The sequence below is a fragment of the Gallus gallus genome, chromosome 8, assembly GCF_016699485.2.
Source record: "Gallus gallus isolate bGalGal1 chromosome 8, bGalGal1.mat.broiler.GRCg7b, whole genome shotgun sequence".
Lineage (NCBI taxonomy): Eukaryota > Metazoa > Chordata > Aves > Galliformes > Phasianidae > Gallus > Gallus gallus.
In genome coordinates, this window is record NC_052539.1 from 28,866,724 (window position 1) to 28,889,019 (window position 22,296).

General features: G+C 46.4%; 1 protein-coding gene across 3 annotated transcripts in view; it reads right to left on the bottom strand.

The window, feature by feature from the left end:
• The window catches only part of NEGR1 (neuronal growth regulator 1), a 185,082-nt gene that overhangs the window by 36,147 nt on the left and 126,639 nt on the right, over positions 1–22,296 (bottom strand). For 2 of the 3 annotated variants that reach the window (NM_204856.2, XM_025152755.3), the window contains exons 5-6: positions 20,738–20,858; positions 16,986–17,137 (exon numbers count right to left, since the gene is read on the bottom strand). In NM_204856.2, coding sequence (NP_990187.1) covers positions 16,986–17,137; positions 20,738–20,858 — 273 coding nt within the window. Of the gene's footprint in view, positions 1–3,611; positions 3,654–16,985; positions 17,138–20,737; positions 20,859–22,296 lie in introns of all 3 variants that reach the window. The other variant, XM_040704504.2, reaches the window with a different exon arrangement.

A 22,296-nucleotide genomic window follows, 5' to 3' on the forward strand; every position in this document is an offset into this window, starting at 1 on the left:
TTCAGATTTAGTAAGCAAGGAATCAGTGGACTAACAATGACCTATTTCCAATCCTATTTCTCAGCTGATAGAAAGTAGCCCCTCTGACATGAAATGATACATCTACTCAGCAAGCAGCAAGTAATGCACTTCTTCTGCAACAATGCAGACTTAAAATATAGGAGAATGCTATGGAGAGCACACTGTGAGTAACTTGAAACATGTATTTTACTTAAACAGAAATGCTTCCCTACTTCCACAGGTTGTGAGAATGCAGCTTTCACAGAACATTTCTGAGATGTGAGTCCACCCATTTGTAACAGCAGTAAATAAAATACTGGTAAGGCAGCAATTTCCCACAGCGCACCCAGCATGTAATGCAAAGCATTCCTGGCTGAACAACATGCTGCTCTGCTGCATGCTCCTGCAGCAACACAGTGCTGCACAACACGGGGCAAGCATATGTATGGATTCTCTCTGGCAGAGAAAACTCTGCTGGGATTTTCCCTCTGCCCACTGTTCTGGAGTGCAACGCAAGCGGACAACACACTACAAACACAAAACCTTTCAACAATTAGCAAATAGGATTAATACACTGACCTCTATCTATAGAAGTTGTTTACCTTTTTGATGCCCACCCTCTCACTGCAAGTCTCAGTATCCCCTCTATGTGTTTCTCTGTCCCTAAAGTGGAATTATAGAATGGCGTTCTGCATCTATCCCTGTAAGGTGACTCAGAAGGGCACTGCTCAGCCTTCCTCCTTCCAGCATGGGGTTATTCATGGGGCAGCAAAGCAGCCAGCAGCTTTTGAACAAGCACACATCTGTTTCTAATATAGGTTAGAAGTTAAACTTGCAACAAGCTGGGATCTGTTATCCCTTTGTTATCCCAGAACCTTGTGATGTTTCCATATTGTTGAGTTTTTGGAAGAAGTTCTGCAGATGGGGAACGGCCACTCTGGCCATCAGCCCTCATGCAGAACTCTCTAGCTTGATATACACAGTGCTTTCATCATGTAAAGATACAACCAACAGTGAGAAATGGTGCCATGAAGGCTGAGATTTGGAGTCCAACTCCATAGATCTTCCACATGCAAATAATTGATTAAAGCAGGAACTGCAACTTCATGAAAACAGGAAAAAAAATAGGAGTGCTGACATGTTTCCTATTAAAAAACAGAGCATGCTTGAAAGCAGGTATTATTTTGGCACTCTGGCATATTAAAACACATTAGATATGTGGGGAGGCAGATCAGGGAGAAGTAACCCAAGTTCAAGGAGCCGTCCAACCTGCCCAGAGTGCTCATTTAAACACAGCTTTTGTTCTTGAGAATATTAAATAACCCACAGCCCTCTCTCTCCAAGTCCAATTTTTATAAAAGCACCTTATAACGTGTGAAATCATTAATCAAAGGAGATTTCTCAATTATTCTCTCTGACCTGTCACCGTTACTTATTTAGTCGGCGTTAAGAATTCAGCAGCATCTTCAAAAGCTTCTCCAGACACCACCTGTGAACTAATTACACTAAAGGATGGGGATCTGTAACAAACCACAGCTCCTGGCAGGGGCTGACAAAAGAGATAACAACCACAGCCCCAATTTTTTAACGTTTGCAGCTAATTCAGTGTGCATCTCAGAAAGGAAAAGTAAACTCCCAAACGTTCCAGAGGTGGAAGGCAGGCACAGTGCATAACTACAGCTCTCAAATACAGCCTTGGTTCTGCACTTGTTACACATGTTTGGAGCAGTTCAAAGCGTATTCTCTGAGCAGAAAGGAATCTTTAGGGATTTTTCTTTAAACACAATGGTTTTGATGCGCAACTGTTGAAAGATGTTTTGAGGCTGCTGTCACAAGGCTTACAAACAGCTGGAAAATGTCACAGGACTTCTGTGATAGAATTTTACATGCGTATCTTGGAAATAATTTTTAACCATAGAAGTTTTAACAATGGTAGTCGTTACTCAGAATAATTATATGGAATATGAGAAGGAAAATTAGCTGGAAGAAAGGTCTGTGACACTTCCATTGCTGATATGCTGCTGCCTTCCCTGCTCTCAGCCAACTCAAAGAAAACAGCATTATTGATACCATCTTCCAGTCCTGCAAGATGGAATATAGGAAGGAATGCATCCAAAATACTGCTAAATGATTCTGATGTTAAACACTTGCACCTCTTATCTCAGTGCCGTCATCACACACAGCATTCTGTGCCACCATCCACCCCCCACTGCCTCCTCTGCCATCCTACAGAGCACACAGACTCACTTTCTGACACTGGAAACTCTTTAATTGCCTCTGCAGCTGTATAGCTCTGCAGCAACAGTGATGGCACTACCTGGATATTTACCAGACTTAAATTAGGTAGAGGGAATATCACAGCAACATTTCATTACATAAGGCAAGCAGCACAGCTCAATGGCAGTGCCACTGTTGACACCATGCTGATTTCTGGGAGCAGAATAATACTCAGCCCTAATTTTTTCCTGTTTAGGAACTTCTCTTTCACCTCTTGCTCGTGTCTTTCAGGAGAACTAATGTTTTTCATCTGCACATGGACCTCAGAGTCCTTCCCTCAGCCCTTTCAAGGCAGATCAGCTCACGTAGCTCTGTATCATCACAGCCCCAGCTACTTCTACAGTTTTCCTCCATTGCGTTCAGAGGATTTCACAATCTCAGTTTCATACTGTACTTCAAGAACAGATCTCTCGATCATACACTCTCATAATAAAAACAGGGATTGATATAAGAATATGATATTCATTTTCACCCTCCCCCCTCTCTATTCTGCTCCCCAGTGCTTGAGCACTGCACACCTTACCCCATTGCACACCAGGAAATCGCATTCCCCTGACCGGTCTGATGCTGTAATCACATCCTGGGAAGATGTTTAATGCAGACGGATGGGAACCGGAGCAGGGCATGTGAGATTTGTGACTTACCCAGCCCAGAACCTTTGGGAAATTGTTGGCAATACTCTTTCAGCAGTTAGGGAGCTTTGGGCAGCCCCTGCCTGATCCCCTGCGCTGGGCTGACCAGCACTGCCCACGTGCTGCCGGGTGAAATGGAAGCCCTGAGAACACAAGGAGCTCCCATGCACAGTGAGAACCTCTTACTGTTGGCCAAGCACAAAGGCAGGATTTGCAACTCATTGGGAACACCCTCTGGCACCCTATAGCGAGACAGTGCCTCACAGCAGTGACCTAGAGCCATCCTATGGGCCATTCAGCGGCGATACAACAAGAAACATACAAGCCTCAAACAAACGTGCACAATCACAGAAAGAACAGCCAGGTTATCACAACGAGAACACCACAATAACAACACACATGGCTGCATTGCCCTGTGCACATCTACTGCACAGCCCTGGGGCAGAGAAGGAATGGGAGAGAAGAGCAGGGATGCAAGGAGGAAGAGGTTTCTCAGCAGGGGAAACATAAGAACAGAACAAAACACAGAAGTTTGGAGGAAAGACAAGTCAGTGGATGCACAGAGACAGAAAGGAGACAGCCCGGCACTACCACAACAGAACTGCCCGTTATCAATCCTTTTATTGATATGGCAATGCATCAGTCCCGGTTCCTGGAGAAAAAGTACCCAAACATACTCTGTGGATGTATGTGGATACTGACCTGGGCTTGAGACAGGACTAGAGGTAGTAGGCTCAATTATTTCTACAAAAAGGGAAAAGGAAAAAAAAAAGAACATTTGGGTGTTAATCACACATGGAAGACAAATACAGAATGAGACAGCAAACAGTCATGCAACAGACACAAGTGACGACTTATTCACAGGGCTGGCAGCCACGGCAGCATGCAGCAGGCAGGCCATGTCTGCCCAGTGCACACCATGCCTGCCTGGCCCAACACATCCTTCCTGTGGCAGCTGTGTGCAACGTGAGGGCTCCAGATGTGCACGTGTCTGCTTGGCCCCTTTCACAGCTGCCCTTGGAGCTCTCCAGCTCAGACACATTTCTCCTGGGAAATACCGAAACCTGCCTGGAAAAAGGGTTTTTTCTGCTCCATTTATTGAAGGTAATTTCTTATGATGAATATAAGTAGAGTTAACAACGTTGAACAAAGACTGTGTTTAAGGAGTGGTTTCATGCTTTAGTGAACTCTTAAAAATGCTCATCTCCTTAATTATTGAGCTCTTTCCACAAGAAAACATTTATCAGAGACACCAAACACATTCTGGAGATGTTTACTTCACCTGGGACAACCACAACAGCAACGAGAAAAGTTAGCATGGGGCCAAAGCTCTCCAGCATTCAGCTTAATGAAACAATCATCTGTGGATTCTGCTATAATCATACCTTAAAATTCATTATTCCATGCCCTTTTATTAGCTATGTATAGCATTATGCAAAATGAAATACCAGTCCCAATCAATCTCACACAGAAGCAAGCTACTATTTCAATGCAGCAATTCAATAACCGTAATGAAAAAGATTTAACGAAATTACTGAGCTCCAAAGATCACTGACCGTATCTTGACAGTAACAAGGAACGAATGGAACCAAAAGCCAGGCAGCCCCATGGGAGGGGCAGGTAATGGCAGCAGCTCTGAGCACACTCTCCATGCTCACCCAATTTTGCCTTTTTTTCCCCCCAGCAATTACTTTCTGGCTTAACACAATGCCCAAACGCTTCTAAGTCTGATAAGAGACGGACGTGTTCCCCCCAAAACTTGTACAGTTCCCTGACCAAATTACCAACACAAACAATTCTGCTCCTGCAGATGAATGTTTCCGATCTTAAAAATATTTATTTACCTTCTTGACAAATGCATCAGTGCTGCCGATACATTCAAATTGCTTGTAAAATAAGATATTGCATAGGTACCAAACGGAATCACACAGTGCTACAGAAATAAGGATGCACAGTGATGGCTGACAAGCTCACTGATTCCAGCATTGTCTCATTTTCCACACAGACTCAGGGGCTCTGTTACTTGGCACGGAGAGGAGGCTGTGCAGCCCTACCTGCAGGTTGAAGCCGACCTGCCTAACCCCAGTTCTGCCTTCTCGGCAGCAAACGTGCTGTCTCGCTTTTTGTTCCTTGAATTATGGATGAATGCTCAAAATACATTTTGGCACAAGATGAGGTTTAGGACCCTGGAAGAACCCAAAGGCCTCGCCCCAGGGCTCCCAGTGCTGCAGAGCTGCAGGAGGCAGAGGGCATGAGCAGCAGCAGTGACTGCAGAGCTCCTGGGGCCTCTCAGCACTGCAAGGAAGCCAAAGGCCGGGCAGCTCTTTGCTGCTGGAGACCAACACAAACATTCACAGCAGCACCTTGCTATTCGAAAACAGAGTATCTATACAAGCTGAGACCAAACAGACTGAACCCACACTGTTGTGGTTGGACTTGGTGATATTAGTGGTCTCTTCCAACCTTAACAATTCTGTGGCCCTACAAAATGTGACACTTTGCAGCAGCGTGATGCCCCAGCCAGCAGCTGCCTCTTGGGATGGAGACAGCATTGCTGAGTGCTGTGAAGACAAGAGGGGAGGTGGGAAGAAGCTGAGAGGTCTCCCACTGTGGGAGGAGAAAGAAAATGAGGCAACACGGACAGCCCAGCAAACACAACGTGAGGCTGCAGCTGGATTAGGTACACTGGAGGAGCATACATATTCCTATTTACAATACACTGGCTTTTACATATGCTGTCTGAGAATTCCTAACTCTATGATATGTTTTACTACAGGATGGCTGGTTAGAGAGCTGCTCGCTCAGAGCATCTTTCCTAACAAGAGTGCAATATCTAACTCTGAAACAGTGCCACAACACACCGCTACCAGCCGAGCACTTCTAGAGGCCACAGAGAGCATTTGGCAGCAGGGGAATACAAAACACTTAGTTTTGTTTCAGTCTGCATCAGTAAAAGCATTGGATTTTGATATAATAATATTTAGACTTTTCACGTATTAGAGAAATCAATAAGTGGTCCAAAATACCACTCACAATCCAATACCAACACATGTATTAATTGGAAAAAAACCCTCATCACTATTTTCCTCTATGGCCTTTGATAATTAAGCAGGCTTATTTAATCTCATCTCCCCTGGGCTATGTCAGCTATGCTAAAGATTAATGATTTATTTTGAAATAAAGCTCCTTAAGCCCGGGTAAGCCAAGGACTGTTTGAGAACAACACTAAATGGAAAATGGAAAAACTTCTTTAATAATAAATCTTTTGGATGGAAAGTGCAAGTGGGCTGACGAGAGACATGCCCTTAATTTATCCTGTGTCTTTTACTCACCATTAATATCCGGCAATTACAATTTGAGCTCTTTTAGAGGTTTGAGTTATCGCACCTTAATTGCCAAGTGATGGTTTATTTTATTTAAGTCGTTTGTTCCCTTATTATGGGATGACAAGTATTTAATAGCTCAGTGCCCAGGAGACACATAGAGAAAACATCACCTTTGAATCTGAAACGTGCAGTCACTGAGCAGTCATTTCATTCCACCCTTTACGCCATCCCTGCTACACTCCACCCACTGCCACTACAATACCACATTGCTTTAACTGTGGAGTTGTAACGTGATAGAAAGCACAGCAATAAGAGCAGAGCAGCAAGGTCCCAGGCTGCAACAAGTGAGGACTGGCTCAAATGCAACAGCTATAAGCACAGAAATAAAGGAAAGAATCCGCTTACCTTTAGAAGGCCTCAGGTATGCAGGGATCTCCAACAAAACACCCTCACCTCCACTGCCAACCCTTAAATGAGGGCTGGGAAGGGGTGGATCCTGGCTCCAGCCCTTCTGGTCACACAGGTGCCTCACATTGCATTGCACTGCATTGCATACACCTGAGCACCCCTGGGTTGACCCTGCCTTCCCCCCAGGTGCTTCATCACTGCTTCAGGCTGTGACTCAGCATTTCAATTGCAGAAGTCTACATTTTTATCCTCTTTTTAATTTTACTAAGTGCCAGAATGAACGATCACATTTTACACAGGATGAAATACTTTGTAGCACAAAAATTATATCCAGGAGGTGGAGGAATCTCTTTCTTTAATTGGATGGGAGAACCACACATAAGGGAAAGTTATATTTCCACTGTAAACTTTCAAAACACTATTTAAAAGACAGGGCATGCAGTTTATGTTCTTGCCGGCAGAAGGATTCTGATTCAGTCCCTGCTGTGACAACAGCTTTGCACCTCCAATACCATACATGGGGACACAGAGCCCTGACAGCAGCTCTCATCAACAAGGAAAGCCTCAGCCACTACTTCTGCAGTCACAGCATGTAGGGCAGCTTTGGCTGTTCCAGCAGAGCCCATCAGGGCCAGTTATCAAAGAAAAAGTCTCCAAGTAACTTGCGTGTTTTTAATTAAAACGAACGAAGGAGAAGGAGTGGCTCTATTCGTGGAGGAGCAAAAAGAACATGTACAAGTCCTCTGAAAGCCATATATAAATGCATCCTTGGGCAGCCTGGTCTAGTATTTAAAGTGGGGGTTGGTGGCCCTGACTGCAGCAGGAGGGTTGGAGCTTGATGATCCTTGAGGTCCCTTCCAACCTAAGCCATTCTAGGATTCCTTAAGCCGTTTCCATTCTGTTCTAACCAAGTTCATAGAAGAGTGCTGCATGACCACTGTGCACAGTGAGCAAAAGCATGAACAGACACACAGCCTCACTATCAGGGATGCTACAATGAATGTCAGAGGTCTAATGAGGCTGCTAATGAGGCTGCTCCTGCCTGGTGCTGGGTCACCTGTCTGTGATTTCGGCAATAAACCAGGTGAAGAAAACAGAAATTTCTCTAATTTCTCATTCCTATCAACACCTTAATTACGCCTGTGGTGTGAAGTTACAGGAAATATTCTTATTTACTTGTTCCAGTTATACTGTCGTAGAGGACAAACAATATTGGCACATATTGTCCTTATGTCCTGTTCCAGATTTTTTTTTCCAGAGAATGCTTTAATGATTTTACGGCAGTTGAGACCACAACAAAATGAAGAAAAGGTGACAAAGTATTCGGCATCCTTTGAGCTCCATCCTCCATTCATATGTATACACCGGCACCTGATGAATAATGCAGGCGCAGAAATCTGTTAGCAGTTTTGCTGTTCAGAAACAGACGATTAGCATTGCGCTCACTCCAACAATTATATTCTTGTTCTCAGAGGTCATTCTTTAAATTCGCACAACTGTCGCTGTATTTCTGGATGTAAATAAGGCGAAATAGACATTAGAGATGCAGCATGGTGCATGCCACAGAGCTGCCCTCTCCCTGCGCTCACGGCGGCATGCCTGCTGCTGATAACAGCCCCGAAGGAATGGCATCGCCAGGTCTATGGTAATAAGCAGGAAGCAGGAAATATGTAATTGAATAAAGCCTGGTCAGGACAGGAGGTTTGTTCTCATGCAGAGCTGTGATGCTGGCAGCCTGGATGCAGGGCTCTGTGGGATACAGCACCTCACTACTGCATGTGCTCCTGAGGCCTCCCTGGGGGCATTTAAAGCTCTGGGCAGCCTGGTCTGGTGGTTGGCGACCCTGCACATAGCAGGGGGTTGAAATGAGATGAGCATTGTGGTCCTTTTCAACACAGGCCATTCTAGGATTCTATGAAAGCTGTCTCTGGGAAGGTGGAAGTCCTTCACTGGTGGCCCTCCCCCCCTAGCATTGCATTGTCACTGCTATAGTCTCTCACCAGCTCCATGTGCTGTGCTCAGAGGCCGCCCTGATCGGAGCTGCTCAGCTGCTCCACTATCTGATCTCGCTGGCATGGCAATTTGTGAATAAGTTATTTAATAATTACTATGTAATTAGAGTTCTACTGATCCCTGATGAACCGAAATCCACAGACAATGCCTATCAAATGAATCATTACAAATCTCTATAAATTACATGGTGGAGTGTGCCAATGCCATGATGAAATTCGCAACCGTCTGTAATTTCTGCAAAAGGAAACTTAATTAAGCTGGAGTTATGGTTGCACATCTCCAGCCAGAGTTGGAGAAAGAGAACATTATATGATGTGGATTTGAACTTCCCCAAGGAAAACAGAGCCCCACAGTGCCATGTGATGCTCTGTGTCAGCCTCCAAGAAAGGGAGAGGAGTGCAATGGTGAACATCAGTGTGGGTTCTTGCAGTGATCAGCAAGTCATAGAATCACAGAATGGCTTGAGTTGGAGGGGACCTCAAGGATCATGAGTCTCCAACCCCCTGCCACAGGCAGGGCCACCAACCTCCACGTTTAATACCAGACCAGGCTGGCCAGGGCCCCATGCAACCTGGCCTTGAACATCTCCAGGGATGGAGCATGCACAGCCTCTCTGGGCAGCTGTTTCAGCACCTCACCACTCTCATAGTAAAGAACTTCTTCCTGACATCCAACCCCAGTCACAGATAAGTTTTCTACTTGGTACAGATGTGTATTGGAAAACACGTAGGACCAGGACAGCTGGTGCCTTGCTGCTTGCTAGGACAAGTTGTCCTGCAGACACAGAGTGGGATGAAATGCTTTCATTGCCCAGGGAGCTCTTAGAATGTGAGATCAAGGAGCAGAAGTCTGCAAACAGTCTATATGGGAACAGAGAATCCAAGCACACACCCCAAGGGGTTAACGTAGACAACAGATGCTTTGCAAAGTTGCAGGTGAATCAGCCAAAGGGCACATCACAGCACAGCCACCCATGTGCCCTTGGGGTGCGGGAGGAGCGCGGGTGCCCCCGCACACAGTGCTGGCAGGGAGCTGCCCTGCAGCTGCACTGCAACGGGGCCTTTGTTTGCTGTGCAGAAGACCTGCGGCCTTAGGTTCATTTCTTTAGCGCTGAGGGCAAATCCCTCTGACAAACTCACTAAGCTTCCAAGTAGAAATAATTCCTGCTGCCTGCCCTGCTGCTCGCTGCAGCAGAGTGCCGCAGAACCCAGCTCAGCTGGGATTTATTGGTGACAAGATCGTATCCATTCATTTCTGGACCGGCCTCATCCCTTGGCCTAAATGGCCTTCTCACAATGCTTTATTGCACTGATTTACATGCAGAGGCAATGCACTCCCAGGTTCGCTCTGCTCAGCCGCTATTGCTCAAATATTTATACAAGGGCAATTTCCCTGTGCTCTGCTGTCACGTGCAGCAGCACAGCCAGGTCCAGCAAAGCCCTGGACAAGCTGAGCTCTGAGCAGAAATGATGAATAACGAGCGGCTCGGTCACTGCTGCAGCACTGCTGCTCCCCTCACCTCCTCCTGGTGTGTGGGGGTACCACTGCATCCAGGAAACTCCCAGGTGTTTTGGGAAAATCTTTGTACAGCAGGAGAGTGATGGCTTCAGAACAATGGGTTTTGTAGGGCGTCTTGTACAAAGACCACAAAGACCTCCAGGAGTCCCTCACTCACAGGGCCACCTTCATGCCCTGGAGGTGTGGACCTGCTCAGGGCTGGAGCCGTCCTCATGAGGCATCCTAATGCAGACATCCCAATGCAGTCATAGAATGAATCACAGAATCACAGAATGGCCTGGGCTGAAAAGGACCACAGTAACTATCCAGTTCCACCCCCCTGCTATGTGCAGGGTCGCCAACCACCAGCCCAGGCTGCCCAGAGACACATCCAGCCTGGCCTTGAATGCCTGCAGGGATGGGGCATCCACAGCCTCCTTGGGCAACCTGTTCAGTGCGTCATCACCCTCTGGGTGAAAAACTTCCTCCTAATATCCAACCTAAACCTCTCCTGTTTCAGTTTAAAACCATTCCCCTTGTCCTATCACTATCCACCCTCATAAACAGCCGTTCCCCCCCCGGTATAAACAGACAGGGACAGTGTGTGGTTGTCCTGCAAGAAGGGCTATTTGCTACCAAATGTCACCCACTCAGGCATTCACATTTACCTCCTATTTCAGAAGGTTCATACTCTGCGTGTGATGACTCCATGCTGTAATCAGGAAACACCGAAAGAGCTGTTGGGCACTGGATGGGGCTGCCCAGGGAGGTGGTGGAGTCACTGTCTCTGGAGGTGTTGCACAACCATTTAGATGTTGTACTGAGGGACAAGGTTCAGTAGGAAATACTGGTGGTAGGTGGGCAGTTGGACTGGATGAGCTTGGAGTCTTTTCCAACCTTGGTGATTCTATGATTCTATGAACTTACATTTCAAGCTCAGCTCCAGGTTAAGAAGAATGATGTATTTCCTTGCAGCAAAAATGGAGATGACAATGTGCACATAACTGTCCTTAGCTGTAAAACGGTAATTTTAAAAGCACTGCATCATAGAATCACAGAATCACCAGGGATGGAAAAGATCTTTATATAAGCATTATATTCTCTATAGATTCAGGGAAAACTTTGTTGTTTCCTCACCCCACAGCTTCTCCACTCTGAAGGGCATTTACCCACGGAGGGGCAGCACTGAAGAAAGCCCCACAGCAGCACCAGCAGAGAGAAGGGACTGGTACCCCATGCATATTTCACTGGCTAAATAAATAAAAGCTATACACTGCTCACTCAGAGAGTGGTGACGCACTGAACAGGTTGCCCAAGGAGGCTGTGGATGCCCCATCCCTGCAGGCATTCAAGGCCAGGCTGGATGTGTCTCTGGGCAGCCTGGGCTGGCGGTTGGTGACCCTGCACATAGCAGGGGGTTGGGACTGGATGGACATTGTGGTCCTTTTCAACCCAGGCCATTCTATGATTCTGTGATTATGTCAATACTGTGGTGTGTTTTACTTTGAGGTGCAATTACTTCACAAGATTTGGTATTTTCTCCTTCACTCTTAGAGGCTTATTGGGACACCTCGGCATTTCACCTCGTAGGGGGCAGACCACAGGGGGCAGCTGTTGCTCATGGTGTGGGCTCACCAAAAGGGGTTTAAACCTCAGAATCTGTTGTTAGCTCTCCTGCAGCAAAATAATAATAATAATAAAGCTATTTCCTTCTGATTTTCTTCATTCCACAAAGTGTTTGGATGCCTGGGACTGTGTAGCAGCTTTCAGGGAAATGTAAATAAATGTGGTGAAGATTATCCGTGTCTATTATTTTTAGTAATCTTATTAGAGAACACATGGCATGATAGATGCAACTAATTTTTTTTCAGATAAACATTGGTTTCAAGCAACTGCTGCTGTTCAATAACCCAGAATTTAGTCGGCAAATCATCCCTCTGTCAGACCAAGGCTGTTTGTGTCGCTGTTGACAAGAAGTAACACAAAACGAAGAGAGAAGCTCTCATCGGGTACTACGAGTGGGATTCAGGCTTTCACCCAAAGAGCTGCAAGCACACAGTGCTGACGTCTGGAGTTGATAATCCATTCTATGATTTTCATGAATATTCTTGATATTCTTGATCAATAGCTGATTCTTTCTCAAAGTCCCATACTTTTGGCCTGAGCAACACGTTACATAAAGTGGCTCTCCATTTAGCAGTATATTTTAATGAAGAAGCACTCATTTTCCTTCTCCTGACATGGGAATTTTTCATCCTTTGTCTCCTACCAGCGCTCCACAAACCTCCCCCACCGTTCTGAGACCAAGCCTGCAGCCTGCATACCAGATTGAGTCACACAATGTATTTATGTCAGTATTTATAACACTTCTCATTTTCACCCCATTTGTTACGCATGTTCCACTTTGGATTTTTCACTTTTTCTCATATGTTAATTTACTGCAAGATTTCCTACCCCTTCTGTATCACTAAAAGGAACACCGGTTCAGAAGGAGCCTCCCATGCTCCCCTCCCTCATCGGGGTGCACTGTAGGGGACTTCCATAGATGACTACGAATGCTTTGATCACCATAATTAGCTGATACTTAGAATGAAAGTTTAGATTTGCTGCTAGACATGCTCGTAGACATGCTTCAGCCTCTCTGGATTATCATATTGCAGTAGAAATATGTATCTAAAACATATGGTTACAGCTACACAATTTAAGAGTACGAACACAAACTTCACAAAAACTAACACAAAAGGCAACTGCTGTAAGGAACCATAATAAAGATTAACATAAATTGCTCCCCCTCAGACACAAACATGTTCTTAGGCCTCAAAATGTCAAGGAGAAACATATGTTGCTGATCTTTCTCAGAGCGGTTATTCCCACCTTGTTCCATCTCAGTCACTTATTGTCATATCATTCAGAATAAAGCTCAACCTGGAGAGTGGATACCTGGAACACTTCTCCTCAGCTCTCAGTAATTGCTACCTGGAGCAGCAGTCAGCATTCTTATGGAAGGGTCTCATGCTCAGCGTATAACAGAATTATTATGACTAACATAAATGGAAGATTTGGCCATTTATCTCATTCAGTGTGAGTATACAAATTCAAGGTGCTGTATCACTAACTCTGCTGGGCTCCCTGTCTCAGCACTGCTTTGTGACACCAGTTCCTTGGGCATATTTGTGATGTAAAGAAAGCATTCGGTTTTACTTATATGCCATTCAACTGCATATAAACAGTTGGGGCAGTGGGAAGCAGGTCCCACAGCTGCCAGCAGTGGCAAAAGGCATTGTGGCCACAGCCATGCTCTCAGCGAAATGACTGTGAGGACCCCTGAATCCCATACATCCCTGCTGTCCCTCATTGTTACGGCTTGGGGCAGCAGGAGGGGGAAGGTTTGCAGATCCATGAGTCAGGCTTCCAGGAAATTACCAGGGAAAATTGTTGTCTGTCTCAATATTAGTTTCATTTAGTTGATGTGGAGTAGAAAGACCACTGTACTGCTCTGCAGATACCCTCAGTGCTCCTGGATCTTCAGTGTCCCAGTAGACACATCCAATGCTACACCAGCTTTCCTGAGGAACACATATATTGTTCCATGCAATGTACTGTTTACAAAGAGTTAACTTAAAATTTGGGAAGAATATTAATTTTTGCACTTCAGACATGAAACTCAATTAAAATATTGGCATAAGAGTTTGATTAGGAATCTTTCTGTAGGAACCAGCATACAATGCAACGAACACATGTAAATGGAGGCACGGTCTGATGCTTCCTGGCATGCAAACTCTTTGAGACAAGATCATAACCATGTTGCACTACTGGTAAGCTCACAGTTGGATGCTTATGCAATAAGGTAGTTCTGTTTAGCTGCAACAATTACATTAGCACAGAAAATACTGCCACATCCCTCACACGCCTTGCTGTGCTCTCCTTCCCCTTCCTAACATCACTGTTGACCTTTGCTGCAGCTCTTCACGGCTATTTACATTTCAGAACAACTACTGACGATACTTCTGATTTCTGAATAAGCCACATCCTCCCAAAGCTCAGCAGCACCTGTGGGGTACAAAGGCAGCCACCGAAGGGCATCATTTCCAGGGCAGCTGCCAGTGATGGGCACGGGTGCTTCTCCTCTATTGCAAGCTTTCTTAAGAAGGTATCCCCTCCCAGGTGAGCTGTTTATAGCACTCATAAAAAGCACTCAGGAGTGCCTAGGAGATGTGCTTTTAAAATACAAACAAAATAATGCCTTTACCTATCTGAGAATAATCAGATACCTATCTGCTTGAGACACAATGATTTTCATCTATCTTCTGTAAGGTGATGGCTTGCATCAATCCAGACTTTCGTGGGTGTCTTATCTTGTAGAGACACAGAGATCACACGTTGTTGGGAATTTTATGCCCTTGTGAACAGCCTCTTTCTAAGCAGATTTACAGTTCCTACAGATGTATAGATTAAATCTACATTCAGATTGAAAACATGGGATTTCAGCAGCCACCCTGTGTCCTGCTGTAATGCAACAAGTGCTCAGGCAGAGGAGACAACCTCCCGGTGTGACGCAGTTTTGATAAAGACCAGCACTCCAGCCCTGGTCCCATGTGCAGGGACATGGAGGGGCAGCATGGGGACATGGCACGTTCCCTTGGGGACATTTCTGCTCCGGCAGCAGCACTGACCAGCACCTCACCTCTGGCTGCTTCTCAGAGTGACAGCTGAATGAGCTCACCTCGCTGCCAGAGGTTAATGATGGCTCACCCCCCTCATGGTGGCCTTGCAAATTTATCTGCAGGAAATTGCCTTTTGTCTTGAATTAAAATTGCACCAATTTAAAAGCGAGATCTGCTTAATTATTACTCCATTCTCCATTGGTAAATGAAACCTCATACCCTCAGTCCATACCATAATGAGTTTTCTACAGAAATTGGATTTCACGAATCAGCAGGTCCATGCCTTACTTACAGGAAAAGAATACATTCTTCTTAAGTACCAAATATTCTGGGAAAAGCCAAGACGGGCAGCACTACGCATGTGATGAATTAGGCCCATAGATGGCAGGATGGGACCGTCCAACACAGCTCATCACACACTGCTGGGGGATCCTGTATGTGTACACTCTGCCACCGGACAGGAGTAGTGCCAGAACCCCATGCATTTAGATGATAGGATGGGCATGGACATGAATAACTACCAAACTGCCATTCGTTACGTCATTGGAGCCGCTACTGCTCTGTATTTTTCCCACGTCTCAGTTTGTCCATTTTACAGCTGCTAACAAAATAAAATGCAAGCAGGGTTTCACGAGAGAAAATCCCCTCTGTAGTATCAGGGAATCCATGTCTAATAGGTTGTAACCCTGGGAGACTTTTTTTTTCTCTTTTATATAAAAAAAAAGAGAAACTCTTTCCAGGTGATATTAATGCAGACTCTGAAGAAGGATAAGCGCCCCCTCCCAAGTCAAATGCTCTTAATTCCCAACTGAAATCCAGATCACCCTTTGGGAACCTCTCCTTGTTTTGGTTAGAATCAAAAAGATTGCAGCACAAAACAGATCCCTCCATCTCAGCCTTTCAGACACACCTCAGCAGCTCCCCCACATCTCAATGGAGCGGTCAGAATCAGACCCACATTTCAGCACTTCCTCTCACTTCCCACATCCCACCCCTTTCACTACAGAGAACACCTGCTGTTGTTTCTCACCATGCACTTGGCACTTACCTGAGCTGTTCACCCTCTGCACTCAGTGCATTGTAACAGTGGGCACGTGGCACTTATCACCCCAGCAAAGAAAGCTGATGGAATCCTGGCAGCAAAAGAACTGCTTTGTACCAAATTAACCCAAACCTCCTCTTTACTTTCTCTGAGCTGCACACACACCAAATACCACTTGCTTCTGGTATAATATTCCTCTGTTCTCACTTTTTGCATTGTGTTCACTTTGTTAATGATTGCTCAAATCTGAAATGGAACAGAAGGAAAGACCTCACGCTGCCTTCTGCGCATTACACGTCTGTGGTGGTGGTTTCAATATCCCGATAACACCGACACAGGGGAAGCACAGCAAGAACGAAGCTTTGTGGTTACAAGGTAATAACCCTAGGATTGAAGGAGATGAAAACCTGCACTCCGATTTCCACTAAGGAATATCTTCATGCATGTCTTTCAGTATTATCGCTATACAAACAGGCAGATTACCACGGAAGTTCAGCTATGAACATCTTTGGATGCCACTAACAGATGGCTGGAGAGTCAAAAAATGTGAAATACGATGAAGTCACGGCTATAAATATCTTTCAAGTAGGACATTCGAGACCCATTTTATGTAAGCTTCATGTTAGAGTATCTCAGCGCTCTGCTTTGCCTACCCCAGTGGCTACTGTCTTCATCAAAGGACTTCACAGCACGTCCCCTCAGCTCACCCCACCACCCGGTGTGTGCAGCCTGGGGCATGCAGTGCTGCTGGGCTGCAGCTCGGAGTGCCCCTTGGAGACCTCCCAAGGAGTTCTGAATGGTGCTCACAGTGCTGCCTTGGCCAGCCAGTACAGAAAGGTTGTGCCATGTTAAGTGTCCGTGCCACAAAGCAGGCTGAGCCCTCGTGTGTCTTTTTGTACATCCATAATTCGTTGCTGTGGCATCACTTCCAAAACAGAAACCATTCTGCAGCACAGAAGAAACAACCAGGTGTGTTATTTCCCACTGTTGAGGAGTGTAATGGTATTTGTGTGCCTTGTGAAAAAGACAAGGAAAAGAAAAAGCACGCTGACATCTTTCTGCTTTTGAACCCAGGCATGTGGAAACAAACGAGCACGAACACTTGTCACACATCTACGTTACTTACGGTTGAGAGGCAGGCTGGCATTGGTCATCCCAAGCTTGTTGGCAGCAACACAGGTATAGTTGCCAAAGTGCTCTTCTGTCACATTGGTAACAGTAAGAAGTGATCTCGTGCTATAATTTTTAATAGTTATTCCTTGTTGACCACTGATCAGTCTAGAAGGTAAGAAAAAAAAAAGTCTATAACTTATATACCATAAGCAATAGCCTTTTTGATTTCTGTTTTTAACAGATAGAGCTGATAGCACAGTAATCAGTTTGCACGTGGTCCTGCTGAACAAGCTTATCAGTGGGGCTGCTTTGGGAGGCAGCTGGCAGCACTGGAGGTGTGAGGGGAGCAGCCTCGGGCAGTTTGGATCATGGCTGGACTGGAAGCAGCACCTCCAGTGCCTGCCTGCATGGCCCCACCGCTGCACCAGGGGCAGGGAAGGCTGTGGGTGAGCAGTAGGCCAGGGCATGGAGATAGAGCGTTGTTCTAAAGACACTGAGCCCACTTCTGACTATTACAGTAAATCATTCAGAGGTTGTTTTTCACAATCTGGTGATTGCTCATAACCCTGTGCACCTCTAACTGGTTGTAGTTTGGGATTACATAGCTAAGAAATAGACTAATTAGGATGGTGACCACAATTTATTTTACAGACCTCTATAGCAACGAACTGCAGTTGCAATTAGGAAGGGTGTGCTACCACAGCACTGCATCCTGAGACAGCAACTTGAACAGCAATCAGGTAACAGAATGCAGCAGATGCTCAAACACAACAGTTTGCACTGGGCTCCCTTTCCCTGAGCTGAGCTTTCCATGGCCCTGTCCCATACAGACTGTGCAGCTTTCAGCTGCTTCCAGGCCATGTCGGAAATACCACTGCTCTGGCACAGGGGAAGATGATCAGTTTAAATGTTGTTGTTGTATGCAAACCACATCTTGTCACATGGGAACAGTACCCGTGTTATTATAGTGCCAGCTATAGCTGATTGCTCACAGAGTATTCCTTGTGTTTCCCATGACACTGTGCCATGCCTGGGGACACAGCGCAGAGCCACGCGGCTGCCAGAGCCCATGGTCAGCTTTGGTCACCATACACTCAGCACCTGCAAGACCTCCATTTGCTGCTGTAGGAACAAAGTGATGCTTTCACTTCTGAGTCAACAACCGCAGGCCTGCCCAGCTCACTGACTGCACGCAGCATTTACTACCTGTGTGGAGCTCCATTTCAGACCACAGCAGCATCTTCACTCATGTGCAGCCACCCTACACATCTCCTTACTCCACTGCTCCATACCATGAGCAGTACATGGAAATGAAATCTCCTTTTTTGCAGACTATGCCTATGCATGGAGAGAACACCATGTGTCGGTGCCAGCCCCGGGGGGTTCCTACCTTTGGTTTCATATTTGAATAACTTCACACTATTGTAATATATTAAGCCATTATAATGAGTTTTGTTATTTCAAATGTAGGTCTTGTTTGCTTTATCAAGTATAAGAAAATTAATATTTTTAGATGAGTGGCTTTTGGGCTTTTTCCCCGTGGCTGTTTAATTTCTGAGATGCAGCTCTTCACAGCCCTGTAACACAGCATACTTGAGCAGTTGTGAGTTTCAGATACCGGAGTCAGCACAGCGAAGCCTCCTCCCCTCCGCAGGGAATCCCTCTGCGGCTTTAGAAGCCAAATGCCATCATAATTTTAAGAAGCTTTTACTAACTTTTCACCCAGTCCCTTTTAATGTGATGCATGTGATGCTTCGTCTCCTGCTCAGAAGCCAAAGGGACAGTCCCTATGACAGCACATGCTGGCTCCTATGCTCAAGGGCAGTCCCTATGCTGGCTCCTTCCCCAGCTCCCTTCCTGGGTGCCACCACAGCAGCCCTGTGAATGCCCTTTGGAGAAGAGATTTCTCTTAATACCCAGCCTGCCCTGCCCTGGCACAGCGTGAGGCCATCACCTCCCGTCCTATCGCTGTTCCCTGGGAGCTGACACCCCCTCACCCCAACCTCCTGCTAGGAGCTGTAGAGACCCATAACGTCCCCTTGGGTCCTCTTTTTCTCCAGACTGAACCAGTGCATTCTCTCAGCTGATCCTCAGCTCATGCGGGCTCTCCAGGGCTGTGGGGTCTGCACACCCACGGGATGATAGGCAGTGCTCTGCGTTCCCCTCCTGCTTTCCCCAAGCAGTGTTCAGCCCTGAGCTTGGTGTTCCCAAAGCAGCACAGCTTCCTGCGGGCATGGCAGGAGAGTTACTGAGCAGTGACTGCTGCAAGCCTGGTGAGGAGGGAGGATCAGTCCTGCAAACACCTCGTAGGTGGAGCTGGTCACAGTCTGTGGCTGGTCTTATTTTTAGTTTTACTGACTCTTTTACGATGAGATGATCCCGGGATTGGGAATGAACAATGTGTGTGCAGCCCTGTGCTGGGAGCGGTGCTTTGGAGGCTTCCAGTCCCTCTGAGGCCATGTGTGTTTAGTGAGTCTGCTAACAGCTCTTGGACAAACGATGATGTACCATTAGATTTAACAGAATATTTGAGCAATGAGACACAATAGGACAGTGCTTGTCTTGCTGATTATAGCAAGCCTCAGGTGATACAGCAACTGAAATGGAAAACAGAAGGCACAACTTCCGTGTCCTGAAATGCTCTGCTTATCCTTTCCCGCTGCTCTTGTGACACTGAATGCACTCAAGAAGAAGGGAATTGGTGACTTTTATAAATAGAGGTGATTGTCACGCTGGAAATGGCTAATTGAATCCAGAGTGCCATGGTCTATATTAAAACCCGTGCTCCAACAGTTTTTTCTGCTACAGCTCCTCCCCGACATATGTACAATATGACGTGCTCCTTTGGAAATAGGATGTACATGAATTTCTCCAACAGAGGGAAAGCCTGTGCTGTTACATGTCGTAAAGGTTGATTATGCTGTTTTCAAGCATGCTTTGATCTATGGTCAGAGTGCAGTGATTGCGACTGCTGCGGGAAGTCAGGAAGGAGGGAGAGCAGCGCTCCGAAGGGGAGCAGCTGGCCAGTGAGAAATGAGCTGACAGATGGTTCCCTATGAAATATGGTCATTAATATTCTCATGTCAGCTCCCACGTGTAATGGGATCTTAGAGCTGATGAGAAACCCAGTGCTCAGAAGCCAGAACATTCCAGCAGCTAGAGGGTGTACCTGCAGAGCTTCTACCAGGACAGCAGCCACTTTTCCTGCACCAACGTTTAAACTTTACAGAATCAGGATCCTCAATGAGGTGAGAGAGTAAAGCAAAATCTCCTATTTGGAACCAATCCTATAGAGATGTCTGTGACCTTTAACAAGCACTACAGACGCAGAAGCAGAGCTGGATGTGAACACCGGGGCACACACTGAGGTTTCTGGGCTCAGTCTGGGAGCTCCTGCAGAGAAGTGCTGCTGCTGTGCAAGGGCTGTGGGCACTGAGCTGGGCTGGGCTGCAAGGCCCCTTCATGAGCCACCCCTGAAACCCACCTTAGGAAACCTGCGGAGATGGCTTAAAAAACCCATATTCTTAAAAACAATCTCTTTTTATTAGACTTTTCCAGTGGACATTTTCTGGCTGTTCTACTTCAAAGGCCGTAATTACTAAAGCATCTTTAAACCGTCGGCTCATTATGGCAATTACCACCATCACAGCCCCGCTGCGGACAGTCCTATTATGCCTCATCTACAGCACAGAAACAAAGGCTGAAAGAAAACTCCACGAGTCCCCCTGGGCAGCTCTGCAGCTCGCAGCGCAGGCAGGTACTTACTTCCTCTCTCCTCTGTACCACTCAAAGACCGGGGCAGGAACGCCCGCGCCTTCGCACCGGATGAGGCCGTTCCCTCCGAGCATCACTCCGCTGGATTTAAGTTCCTGAATTGTGGGGGCAACTGAAAAAAAAATTGTAAAATAGACATTTGCATACAAATCCGAAGACGGCCAAACTCAGCTTCTCCTCAGCGCTCTCTACGTTACTCAGCCTGGCGCGTGGCTTCCAGCTTGAGTCACATTCAACCGTGTTTTCTTCCGGCACTGCAAAAATGATCCCACACAGCAGACTGACACAGATCTGTGTTTCTGGTGCAGAAACGTAACTGAGACACGGAGAATATTAATCCGGCAGTGAACAGCCTGGCTTTTCAATCCGTTTCTCTCAGTTACTCAATATGAAGCATGGCTGTCGTGGTCAGGCAAGGCATGGCCTCAACTCTTTGAAAGGGTGGATAATGGCAGGACAAAGGAAATGGTTTTATGTTGAAGGAGGGAAGATTTAGGTTGGATGTCAGGAAGAAGTTCTTTACTATGAGAGTGGTGAGGTGCTGGAACAGCTGCCCAGAGAGGCTGTGGATGCCCCTTCCATCCCTGGAAGTGTTCAAGTCCAGGTTGGATGGGGCCCCGGGCAGCCTGGTCTGATATTAGATATGGAGGTTGGCTGCCCTGCCTGTGGTGGGGAGTTGGAGCTTCGTGATCCTTGAGGTCCCTTCCAACCCGGGCCACTCTGTGATTCTGTGGCCCCAAGGTGAGGACCATCACCAGCACTGCCCTGCATTGGGTCCTTGCAGCAGCACTGTGCTCAGGGCACTGGGGCTGCTTTGGGCACCAAAGAACACACATACTGTGCAGCCAGGACTCAGTCACAGCCACACAGCACTGCAAGGCTGCCCCACCACTACATCGGTACAGGTTTGCTTCTTTAAATTTTAATTTAAATTCTGTCTTCCTAAACAGTGAAAACAGTAAAGGGGAATAAACAATTCAAGCTCAGCACTGCGGATATAAATAAAACCAAGAATCTGTAGCGGACTCTCCCAGTTGACAGCGAAAGGCAACTGCCAGCTGAAAGCAGAAGACAGCGAACTCCTTGAGAAGGAGATTATCAAAGTTAGGGCTGAACAACAATTGCCTTCCCCCTGGAATTTCGTTTACATTTTCTGTTTTTAAACAACAATTTATGCGCATCATAAAACGCTATAAAAACCCAAACACAGAACTTATAAATAAAAATCCATTGGTTTTTTTTCCCAAGCAATTTTGCAGATGTTGCTGTGAGGTGTGTATGAAGGTGCAGAATGTTGGCTGCCACACAGCTGTGCCCACCACCCCATGGCAGCATCCCACAGTGCCCAGCACAGCACACCCACACTGAGACAGGTGATGGGCGACCCTGCCAAGCGGGGCAGAGGTTGCCCTGCACAGTCTGCGTGTGGCCTTTTGGGGGATGTCCTGCCTCCCTGCCTTACCATAATGCTTCTTTCAACATTGTCCCTGGGGATGTACAGGTACAGGGCTGAGCTTCTGGAAAGGAGAAATATGGAGAAGGAGCTGGTG